At 37.6% G+C, this 12,061-nt stretch overlaps 1 protein-coding gene across 4 annotated transcripts in view; it reads left to right on the top strand.

Annotated features, from left to right (window-relative positions):
• Positions 1–726: 726 nt before the first annotated feature.
• Positions 727–12,061, top strand: part of LOC149800586 (vesicular glutamate transporter 1-like) — an 81,651-nt gene continuing 70,316 nt past the window's right edge. The window contains exons 1-4 of one of the 4 annotated variants that reach the window (XM_089954544.1): positions 727–878; positions 8,480–8,654; positions 9,824–9,966; positions 11,747–11,861. In XM_089954544.1, the coding sequence (XP_089810670.1) occupies positions 8,499–8,654; positions 9,824–9,966; positions 11,747–11,861 (414 nt within the window). In that variant the 5' untranslated portion in view covers positions 727–878; positions 8,480–8,498. Of the gene's footprint in view, positions 879–6,220; positions 6,579–7,631; positions 7,759–8,479; positions 8,655–9,823; positions 9,967–11,746; positions 11,862–12,061 lie in introns of those variants that run through there. The other 3 variants (XM_089954545.1, XM_089954543.1, XM_089954542.1) reach the window with 3 other exon arrangements.

Genomic DNA, 12,061 nt, shown 5'->3' with positions numbered 1-12,061 from the left:
ATAGAAGGAGTTGGTCTACCTCACCTATCAAAATCTAAATCACCCAACAGAACACTACTACCGATATAAACAAACTATAACATTTAAATAAATAGTTATTTCGATAAAAATAAAAAATAAAACAAAATAATAAAACAAAGATTCGTTGGAGCAATCACTATTCAAAGACCATCGGCTTATAATGTCTAAGATGCATTGGTCCCTTTTATACATACATCAAAACGTGTTTATAAAGATACGCTTATAAAAACCACCTCAGGACTGTCCTCAGAGTAGTCTTGGTACACCACGGGTTTTACTATGCCCCCTTAACAAATCTACATCTTTATACGGATGTCTAAGTACTAGATTTTGTTTATCTGGACAAAATCGATCTAATTAATGTAATTTACACTCAAAATCTACATCACCGTCTGCACTCGTTTAAACGTCGAGACCAACTGCAAACTGCACACTTCCAGATCATCTGCTGTCGCATAATGCACCGCGTACCTGCGTCTGTGCAGTTTGTTAGGAGTAATAAGTACAACAAGCAATATAGACCCTGATCTGCAGGTGCATTATGCTAATGCAGACCTTGATCTTTGTTGCTTGCAGTTTGACTCGATGTATAAGCGAGTATTTACGGTATCCGAAGTCCTCTGTGGTTCAGTGAACCATACTTGTGTGTATTTAGAGTGTATGTTGTTTACGAAAGGTGTGTGATATATGTCAATAACAGCGTTATCCCCTACTTGCATATGGAAAACACAACATGCCAATCGAATATAAAGGTAGCCTTCACAAAAGTTTGACGCCATAGACATATTCTTTGTGGAAAACAGACAAAATTCACAATAAGGAAAGTTCACTGGATTCCGTGAGGCGGGCTTCCTATTGTAAGTAACGTAAAAACGTCTTTCTAAGATTGGTGATGTGGGTGTTCCCTTTGTTATGACGACAACAAAAGGATTCATGTTTATAACTCAGCTGAACCCGGCCTGCTTAAGGTCATCATATCATGCGGGCTCGTACATAAAGTTTAGCTATAATTGGTCACAAGCACCAGAACAGAATCCAGAATACTACATACTACCTGTAGCACAAAATCGTGTCTTCAGCACAGAGTTGTTGTTGTGGGCTTTAACGCCATTTTTCAGCAGACGATAGGCTATGCATGGCGGCCAGTATTAATGGTGGAGGAAGAACCCGGGAAAATCCCGGGAAGAACCACCGACCCACGAGAAGCTACTGGCAAGCTTTCTCACATATCCACATTGGCCGAATCCGAGACTCGAACCTACGCAGTCAGAGGTGAGATGGCAGTGATCCGTAACGGAGCGCGCTTTAGACCACTCGGCCACTCGGGGCCACTCAGCACAGAGAGAGAGAGAGAGAGAGAGAGAGAGAGAGAGAGAGAGAGAGAGAGATTATTGTCTACATTGGGATGATTCAGATTACATCCATGACCTTTTTTAATGTTGTGCTTTTATTTGATTCCTAAATTATGAAAAATTTACATTGATAACACGTACAATAGAAAACCTTATCGATTTAAAATTGAATCATGTTATGGTGACCCTTTTGTGTATATATATATATATATATATATATATATATATATATATATATATATATATATATATATATATATATATATAATGCATATCTAGGACTTGATTATTAATAAAAGCTCCAAATTTAAAGTTAAACAGATGCAGGCGTGTAGAAACATGGTTCGTTTTGTTCTGGCATTGTTTCATCCGTTCTCGCAATTTCAGTCTTTTTTTAATAAATGTTCAAACTTTAATGCAAGAAAATCTTGTTATTGAATGTAATGATAATTGTTATTGAATGTAATGATACTTGTTATTGAATGTAATGATAATTGTTATTGAATGTAACGATACTTGTTATTGAATGTAATGATACTTGTTATTGAATGTAATGATGCCATCAACGATACTTGTTATTGAATGTAATGATACTTGTTATTGAATGTAATGATGCCATCAACGATACTTGTTATTGAATGTAATGATGCCATCAACGATACTTGTTATTGAATGTAATGATGCCATCAGCGATACTTGTTATTGAATGTAATGACGTCATCAACGATACTTGTTATTGAATGTAATGACGTCATCAACGATACTTGTTCGTTCTACAGTATTAATGGAGCAATGAAAGTATTGTATATGTGATTAAGGTGTCGCTCTAGAATTTTAAAGAAAAAGAATTTCCCCGGGTGTCTTCATTGTTTATACTGGCTATTTAAAAAAGACCTTTTATATCTTAGGTGTTGTTCAAAGAACCTTTAATTCCCTTTAGCCTGGTGTATGATTGATTGGTGTAATATGGGTTATAGAGACTACAGCTTGGCCTTACTTGAGATGTGCACCTTTCAAAAACTGCTAGTTCCACTTGGCCATTTGCACTTCCCGGACTTCAAAGGTAAATTGTATAAAAACAAGAGCCGATAACTTTTTTGTTTACGTTTTATATATTTGATAATTCATTCAATGCACTTTCAGAAGATGGTATTCTCTAACTGGGCAAAATTCATTTTCCCTATTTTAATAGCTGCTATGGAAAGTGTACTTTAGACTAATTCAGGCTGATTTGTTTTAGCACAAGGAAGCACCCATTTTAGTTTGCAATGTGCTTTGATCACGTACAATTTCCATAACTACAATATCCAAAGAAATATCATCCACATTACATCAAAATAGCATAGAGGTATGCCAACATTCTATCCATTGTGCATGTTTCAAATTTAAACAACTTCACCTTACATATGTCGCTCTCTCGGGGCCCCGAGTGGCCGAGTGATCTAAAGCGCTCTCCGTTACGGATCACTGCCATCTCACCTCTGTCTGCGTGGGTTCGAGTCTCGGATTCGGCTAATGTGGGTATGTGAGAAAGCTTGCCAGTAGCTTCTCGTGGGTCGGTGGTTCTTTCCGGGTTTTCCCGGGTTCTTCCTCCACCATTAATACTGGCAGCCATGTATAGCCTATCGTGTGCTGAAAAATGGCCTTAAACCCTACAACAACAACAACGTCACTCTCTCAAAAGTTCATAATAACTGGCGAGCGCCCCCTAAAGGAAAAGAATAGTAAATGGTCAGCACCAAGTGTTTCATCACAAGTGGATAATAATAACGGTTTCTGGTTGGCTGGATTCTAGTAATGACTCAACGAGAAAAGTATCTATTTACACTTAATTAAGCCAAGTCATCGAAAGCTCCAAGGAAATGGGTGCTGAATGTTCGAGAAAAGGAAGTTGATTTGTTGATGCGTAGGAGTGGTACGAAAAAGAAAAAGCCCCGTCCGTTAAACCCGTGGTTCACGATTCATCGAACTTGAACAGTACCAATTTGCGCACTATTTATAAATAATAAGGGGTTAGGGTTGGGGTGGTTAGAGGTAGGTATCTGGATATTATCATGCGAGTAAATCTAATCTAGAGTACCCTAAGGGCATTTCATTACTTTTAAGTAATCACATCATGCAAATTTGAAGCATTATTACTTTTTACTTGGATGATAGGATGGATGTATTGATGAATTGAAGGATATGTACGCAAATAATTGCGTTTACGTACATCCGTATGTATATATGTATGTATGCAGGGATGGCGCTGGCATTAAAAAGTTGTCGCCAAAAAATCGCCAACTTCAATATTTTGTCGCCGATATTTAAAAATGTCACCATCTTCATAATCCATTTATCTCGACATCCTTGGGAACAACACAGAGGCTCGTATCGTTGCTTACAATTTACCTGTCATATACGTACTATATAATATATACAAGGGTGGCCGAGTGGTCTAAAGCTCTCTCCGTTACCGATCATTGCCATCTCACCTTTGTCTGCATGGGTTCGAGTCTTCCTCCACCAGCTATACTGGCCGCCATGTATAGCCTATCTTGTGCTGAAAAATGGCGTTAAACCCTAGAACAACAACAACAACGCTACTGCTCGACATGGCCTCGCCCGCTTAATATGCCAGAACAACGCGCAGAATGAAATGATGCTTTCTCATTGGCTAAATGAACATAAGTTATAAAGAAATACATGTAATTAGTGTTATTGCTAACATCAAACAAAGAAAAGGCAGGTAAGTTAGCGCAATGTGTGTAATACGCCATAAATATCTGATTATGTCCTAGCATTCAGGAGCAGAGAGTTTAATGATAAAAATGTTCGTCTGAAAATCAAAATTCCTTTACAAATGTGGAATAGTACATTTTATTCACGTGTGCAGAGAGCGAGCCGTTCAGTCATCCCAGCTGCTAGGTATGGTATCATCAACCACATATCAAAGGAAATGTGCTTGTGGATAATAGCGATATTGACTTCTTTCTTTTCGACCATCCGTCCGGAAGACAAGTAGATTTCCGCAACGTGTTTGATTAGCAATGCTTTGTTGTCAGTTTTCTTTTCTTTTTTCTTTATTTTTTTTTCACACTTAAACCCCATGTGTGACTTATCCATGTGTAACGGGCCGCTCCGGTGGCCTAGTGGTTAGAGCGTCCGCCTCGGATGCGGTAGGTCGCGGGTTAGAACCCCGGTCAAGTCATACCATAGACTTATAATAATAGTACTAACAGTTACCATGTTAGGCGCTCAGCATTACGAGGCTAGTGTTAGGACTGGTCGGCCTGGTGTCATGATATTGGGACTGCGTGGGACATAATGACATATGTCTGCGGCATGGTGCCCAGTGCAAGACATCACTATAAACTGTCACACTGCAGACATCGTAGCGATATGCCTGAAAAGCTGTCAGGTCCGAGGCAGTGGTCAGTGGAGCTGAGAATGGAATATTATGTGATGCAATGACCAGGACGGTTTCCATGGCCTGACTTTCATTAAACTCTGATATTACTGATTATAGTTCAGATGGATAAGGTTGGTACCAAATTCTGTTTTCTAGGCCGAGGGAAACATCATTGTTACAAGGGAGTCGACCTTATTATTATTATTTAACCGCCCCGGTGGCCCATTCGTTAGAGCGTCCACCTCGGATGCGGGATGTTGTAGGTTCGATCCCCGGCCAAGTCATACCAAAGACTTACAAAAATGAAACTAACAGCTGCCTCGCTTGGCGCTCAGCATTAAGAGGTTAGTGTTAGGACTGGTCGGCCTGGTGTCAGGACAATGTAACTGGATGGGACATCATGCAACATGTCTGCGGCATGATGCCCCAGTGCTAGACGTCACTATGTACTGTCAAACTGCAGACATCGTAGCGATGATATGAATGAAACACTGTTAAAGCTACATTAAAAGTCCAAATCACACACACATTATTATTATAGTTATTATTATTGGGGTGTGTGTGTGTGTTGTTCAAGTTTCTTGCATACATTTTGAGGTTCAACATGAAGCATTCCAAACCCAAATTTTACGCAACGTCATAGCTGTATTACATTTGAGGAAGGGTAGTTTCCTATTGAGTCTCCGACCAATAGTTCAATGGTCAAGGTTGTTGGACGTGAAATTGCTAAATAGTATTAAGTTTACAAGTGTAATAACTACGGTGAATCGGATGAACCCGCCATTCTTTCTGATCCTTTGTTTTGTCTGTCTGCAGATGGGTAAATATCAACATTTATTTACATGATTTAGATTCATGACTCAGTTCATGGCCTCAGCAACAAGTCAATTAACGACAGTGAATGAATGGTTGACGTTTGTGGACTTTTTACATGCATAAATACAGGCCCCGTTGGAGGTTGAGAGGCTCGAACCACTTGGACAATTTTTGGCCTCTTCGCCCTGGTTATATTGAAATTAGGAAGTGAATGGAATGCCCCAAAATCCCATTTAATGTACTATATAAACTTTTAAAAGACAAGTAAGTTCACATTGAGAGCATGTAAGAGATCTAAAAATAGAACCGGTAAACTCGAGTGTGACAGGTATTTCACCTACGCTGTGACAGCAAACAGATAGGTCATTCCACCCGATACGTCCATTGTTACAGCCTACAAGCCTGGAATTGTTGATATTGTTAAGGCCTTCAAACCGCAACAACGTATATGTTCGTACGATGCAGTATACGTTATGTAGCTACCAAGCCTTAACAATGTTGTTGGAATATTTTCTCTGTTGCGCATGTGCGCAATGCAAAGAGAGAGAAAACACAACTAGGTCAGTTAATGTATTACACCATACCTGGCAAAAGCAGTCGAGGAAGGTTCTGTTAAATGAGCAAGTACATTGTTTAGTGACGCAAAGACCCATTTATTTAGTTTTTCCTTCGCATCCTAATTTATTCCTATTATTTTCCAAATTACGCTTATGAAGCTATAGAAGACAAACGTCTTGAAAGTGTCTTGTCCTTTGTTTTTCATGAACTGCATTCCTATCAAATCACGTGACTGCCATTGGCGTTGGCATGATACACAGTATCAATGTATAGTGGTAACGCTCATTGGATAGAGAGCCGGATGTCTTGAGAAACGAAAGTAGACTTTCGCAGTAAGTAGTTAATAAGAAAAAAAAAGTTGAAAAGGTCAGCTTAGTCAGTCTAAGAAGGCATGACTCCACAAACGTAGCTGATAATACGACGACTCTAAAAATTACACAGTAAGTCAATTTTCCATATTTCTTATAGTTTTGAAGAATATTTATTATTTGTTGCTAATATTAGGTGGAACTGCTCAACTGGATTTTACTTATTACTTTTCTATATTTACATTTAGAATTATCTTTCTCTCAGCTTTGCTGTCTTTTTGCCTCAGAATGAAGTGTCGACTAGCATTTTAAAAGGTATTTTTGTTATACAAATTTTCAAACGTCCGCTCGCTTGCTTATTCGTTGTTTGTTGCCTGTCATTTATATTGTCAGTGTTTTGTAGTCTCACGTGTTCTAAATATTTTTTATGCATGTACGTATTTACTATAACCGCTCCGGTGGCCTAGTGGTTAGAGCGTCCGTCTTGGATACCAAAGATTTAGAATATGATACTAACAACTGCCTCGCATATCGCTCAGCATTAAGAGGTTAGTGTTAGGTCTGGTCGGCCTGGTGTCAGGATACAAATTTAGGAACAAAGTGTAATTTTGATCAAATAAAAACAACAAAAAGACAATGAACCCTTTTCAGTGGAAACTGTTTGAGAGCGCGTTGTCAGCCAGTTATATATAATTATAATATAAGACCACCAAAAATGAAAACTTTGTTTAAAAGTAGAATTATGACTAAATTAAAACGCATATACTTTATTTATTTCAGTAGAAATATTTCAGTAGAAATATATGAAATATTCATTACATACCGTGACATAAAAACAGACATTAATCAACATGTAAATGTAACAGTGAACCTTTAGCATAGCTGATCACGTCTTATTTTCTGTATAAAAATATTTAAGCTGTATAAAGCGTATCCGCCCCTCCAGTAAACTCATATTAATCAAGCAATAACCCGCCCCTCCTGTAAACTCATGTCAATCAAGCAATAACAACTAGTGCAAATATTGGGCATGTTCTAAATTTGAAACAATACCTTTAAAAACAGCTTATGGGGAAATAATGCAATTGAACATACACACTAACGCAGCGTGTTAACGATGAATCATCATTGTTCAAGCTGAACTATCCGGTTCAAAATTGTTTTTCTCTTTTTTGTTTCACTTCGGGGTGACGATGTGTGAGGGCTAGCTACTTTTAATCGGATTTGCTCCCACTTTATACAGTCAGACCTTCCCACATCTTCAAGGAAATTCCAATCTTTCTCGAGAGCACATTGCCATCAACAAACGGATGTATCTTCTCTGTCTCTGTCTCTCTCTCTCTCTCTCTGTATCGTTTTCACCGTCTGTCAGTATATCCGACAACCTGTTTGACTATTTGACTGTTTGTCTGTGTTAATCTCTAACACAATCATGTTGCCATTTAGTCTAAAACCACAAGACCTAACCTTATTTCGACAATAAGAAATGTATTACTTTAAAGAAGATTTTCAAGTTCTTATGGAAGTAGTATATTATTAAGTATTACATTTTAATTAGGTACATTTATACATGATTTCGGAGAGAGTATGAGCAGGTAAAGGTATAGTTTGAAATATAGACTGCCATTTATCTGTTTCAAATGCCAAGTCAGTTCACCAATTACGCTCTCCATTATAACTGCGCGTTTGTGTGTCTTGGTACAATCATAAACGTAAATCTGATTTGAATCAAAATTACACAAAATGAAACGTGTCGGGGAGAAGATAAAGTTGCTGTCATTGTACTCCCCTCTTATTTGGTAACGGGGGGGGGGGGGGCGGGGCTTTTCCTTCTTCTTGAATGGAAGGGGTCCTAGCGTATATGTATCGAATATTATTGTACAAAATAATGTTGGATGTGTTGGGAGGAGGCGGGGTGCGAACTGGAGGTAATCCCTACTGACCTTACTTATTAGTTAATTATTTCTCGATATAAAACACAAACACTTTTAAAAAATGGTTTAATTCTCATATTCACATTCTTTTATGCATAGGCTCATTTCCACTGTGATAATGGCATGCGCACAGCGTTACTGGGTTGTGTTAATGGGATTCATGGGACTCCTTCTGTCTATTGGTTACCGTGCAGTCTTCTCCCTGGTTATAGTTCACGTGAACAAAGCGAAACACAACTTGACAGATGAAGACGACTCCATATTTGCAACAAAGGTCCATATCTCTCTGTCTCTCTCTCTCTCTCTCTCTCTCTCTCTCTCTCTCTTTGAGGAAGCTCGATTACTTCTCTGGGTCAAAGGTTGCTGTATAACAGCCATTTCATTTCTTGGTAATAAGAGACTGTTACATGTGCATTGTGCAATAATTTATACCAATAAACAATTTGGACCTTTCATGTAGTGAGAAAAGGACAAGCCAGTCTAAGTTAAGTTTTGAAGGAAGTAATGAAGAAGTGACGAACTAATAAATGAATAAGTTAATATTTATTATGAGTTCATTCAGCATAATTTACTATTGAATCTATAATTATTAAAAAATTACAGCATTACTTACTATTAAATCTCTACTTATTACAAAATGCTAGCATAATTTACTATTGAATCTATAATTATTACAAAATGCCTGCATTACTTACTATTAAATCTCTACTTATTACAAAATGCTAGCATAATTTACTATTGAATCTATAATTATTACAAAATGCCAGCATTACTTATTATTAAATCTCTTCTTATTACAAAATGCTAGCATCATTTACTATTGAATCTATAATTATTATAAAATGTCAACGCCATTTACTATTGAATCTATAATTATTATAATATGCCAGCATTACATACTGTTGAAGCTATAATTAGTACAACATGCCAGGATCTTTTACTATTGAATATATCATTCATTCAAATTACTGCATCATTTACTCATTATAAAATGCCAGTAATGAAGCTTATTGTATTACACTAGTACTCCTTATTCAACAGAAGAAGACTACTGATATTTTAAAACGTATGGACGAATAAATAAGAAATAAGAAAAGTTAACAGAAACACAATTGGCAGCAACTGAGTACATTAGGTCACAGTGGTTTCCAGCTTTTTCGAGATAGAGGACCCCTTCTTAACTTAAGAAAAAAATCGCCGATCCCCTCATGCTTATAGTTGTACATTTAGGCTCCCGTGGGGAAACTCCACACCCCACCCTCCTCCACCGGGGTTCGCGGCTCCAGCTTGAGAACCACTGCGTTAGGAGATATGTATGAATGGATAATAGCTGTGTATGACTATGTTACTTGACAATTGCTGAGCACCCACTGCACACGATAATAATATTACCTTGATAATGGCGATAAAAGGTAACATATGATTTTTATTTGTGTTAACCAGTGCACAACCACCGGTACAAGTCAAAATTTGGAGGTCGAGTGGCCGCCTGGGGTCAACTTCCTGTTCCAGACAGCGTATTTCATAAGCAGTACTTTAACCCAGTTTCCGGGCGGAATACTTGCTGTCCGATTCTCCGCCAAAAGGTACTGACCGACCGTCCTTTTCTTTTCTTTTAACTGTAAAGAAGAAGAAAGTGCAACTTATGTGCAGTTCGTGTTGAAAGGCATGTTACAAAGGCAAACCCTACAAAGCAGAAATATATACTATAGGAGTGTTCTTTTCTTAGTTCGATTTTAGTGTGGTGAAGGGGAACCGTGGTCTTATTGATCAAACACCATTTTAAGATTTAAGTGTCGTGACGGGAAGCAGTGGTCTTATTGATCAAAACAACATTTTAAGATTTAAGTATCGTGACGGGAAGCAGTGGTCTTACAGATCAAACGCCATTTTAAGATTTAAATGTTGTGATGGGAGGCAATGATATATAGACCAAAACACTATTTTTAAGATTTAAGTGTAGTGACTTGAAGCAGTGGTCTTATAGCTCAAAACATCATTTTAAGATTTACGTGTGGCGACGGGAAGCAGTGGTCTTGTAGCTCAAAACATCATTTTAAGATTTACGTGTGGCGACGGGAAAATTATGGCCTTCTTTCAGCGAAATTTTTGGCCTTCCGTCATTGAACACAGTCTAACTTCCACGATTTTCAACATTTTGAATCAGACAAAAAATTAATAAAAAAATGAAAGTTATACTAATTCACACAACAGTTCTCCTTGAGGTGAAGCCCTTAAATTTAGCTGCTAACGTTATTAATGAAAATAGGAACAAATCTAGTTTGAAGCGATCCTTTATAGTGTCCGACGTATTAACATTAACAAAGACACTATAACATCGACGTCCGACTTAAGAATGCCTATGCAATGCCGGATTATCCTAGTAGCAAAATAAGCATATGCTACGGGCCCCGCACTTTCCAAGGGCCCCGGGCTAAATGCTTTCAAGCTATAAATTACCTACATATAAATAATACTGTTACTGAAATGTCAGGCATATCTGTAGTATTATCTGGCTTTATAGCAAATGAAAAAATACAATTACTTTACTATGCATGTTTAAAATGTATGTGTTTCAATATTTATGCGGGTTTTTGTTTTTAACATATGCTACAGGCTTCGCACTAGCTTAATCCGGCAATGTGCTCATGGAGCAAATCAGATCAATCTGTTTAAAGGAAACTCACGCATACACAGGAAGCGGAAAGGGCACAAAGTATTATCAGTAAAAATATATTCACTTCCTTTTTTTAATACTTCGTTTAAAATGGTGCATTTGAGTCTGTTATAATATAATTCCGTTTTGCACGAAGGGGAGATAATAGTCTAATATTGTTGGGCAATGGGCACACCATTTTATTTGACATCGTCCTTTTGCAGGTACACTTTTCTGTCATGTTAAGACTTCCTGTACGAAGATCATAAAAACAATTCAATAAGGACATACTCTTTTACTTCAGGAAATGAAAACATCCCTCCCCCTAAATACTCCCAGATCAAGAAAACAAAATTATTACTAGACGAGGGCGTTCTTGCGTTCTAAAAATAACTTGTTCAACAGTCATCGAATCTTCTCAGCATACTTAAAAGTCATGTATTAATTGCCGACAAGATGATTTTAAAGGAATAATTATGATAATTAGCTGGCATTCGTTTTTATAGTCTGATATGTCAACACATAACCCCTTAGAATCGCAAGTAATACACTGTCAGGGTTTCTGAAAAATGTAAAAAATTGAAATAACCTTTCCCGATGGTCCGATCTTCACACTGTTTGTTTGGATGCATATCTTCCATGCTTTCCTATCATTTAAAATAAAACTAAAATTACTATGGAATTTCTAAACTGTGGCCGTTTTCCTTCAGAGTATGTGGACTCTCCGTACTACTGAGCGGTATACTACTGATGGTCATGCCAGCTGCCATTCAACACCACTACGGGTTCGTGTTTGCTATTCGAATACTTCAGGGAGTAATTGAGGTAATAATTTAATCTCAAAATTAGTGTGGTTTAAAAAAAATAAGTTCGAAATAACCATGTTAAAAATAGTCGTATGAATTCTTTTTCTTTAGCTCACCAGGGCAAAATGCCAAGTGAGCTTATTGTATGGTTCTGAGTGCGGGCACGAAGTTCGTTATCTGTCTTGCATTGTGCTTTATTAGTACAAAAGGTGACAGTTC

Source organism: Sinohyriopsis cumingii, chromosome 4 (assembly GCF_028554795.1).
Source record: "Sinohyriopsis cumingii isolate HCF-2022 chromosome 4, ASM2855479v2, whole genome shotgun sequence".
Classification (NCBI taxonomy): Eukaryota; Metazoa; Mollusca; class Bivalvia; order Unionida; family Unionidae; genus Sinohyriopsis; species Sinohyriopsis cumingii.
This window is presented reverse-complemented; position numbering and strand designations above follow the sequence as displayed.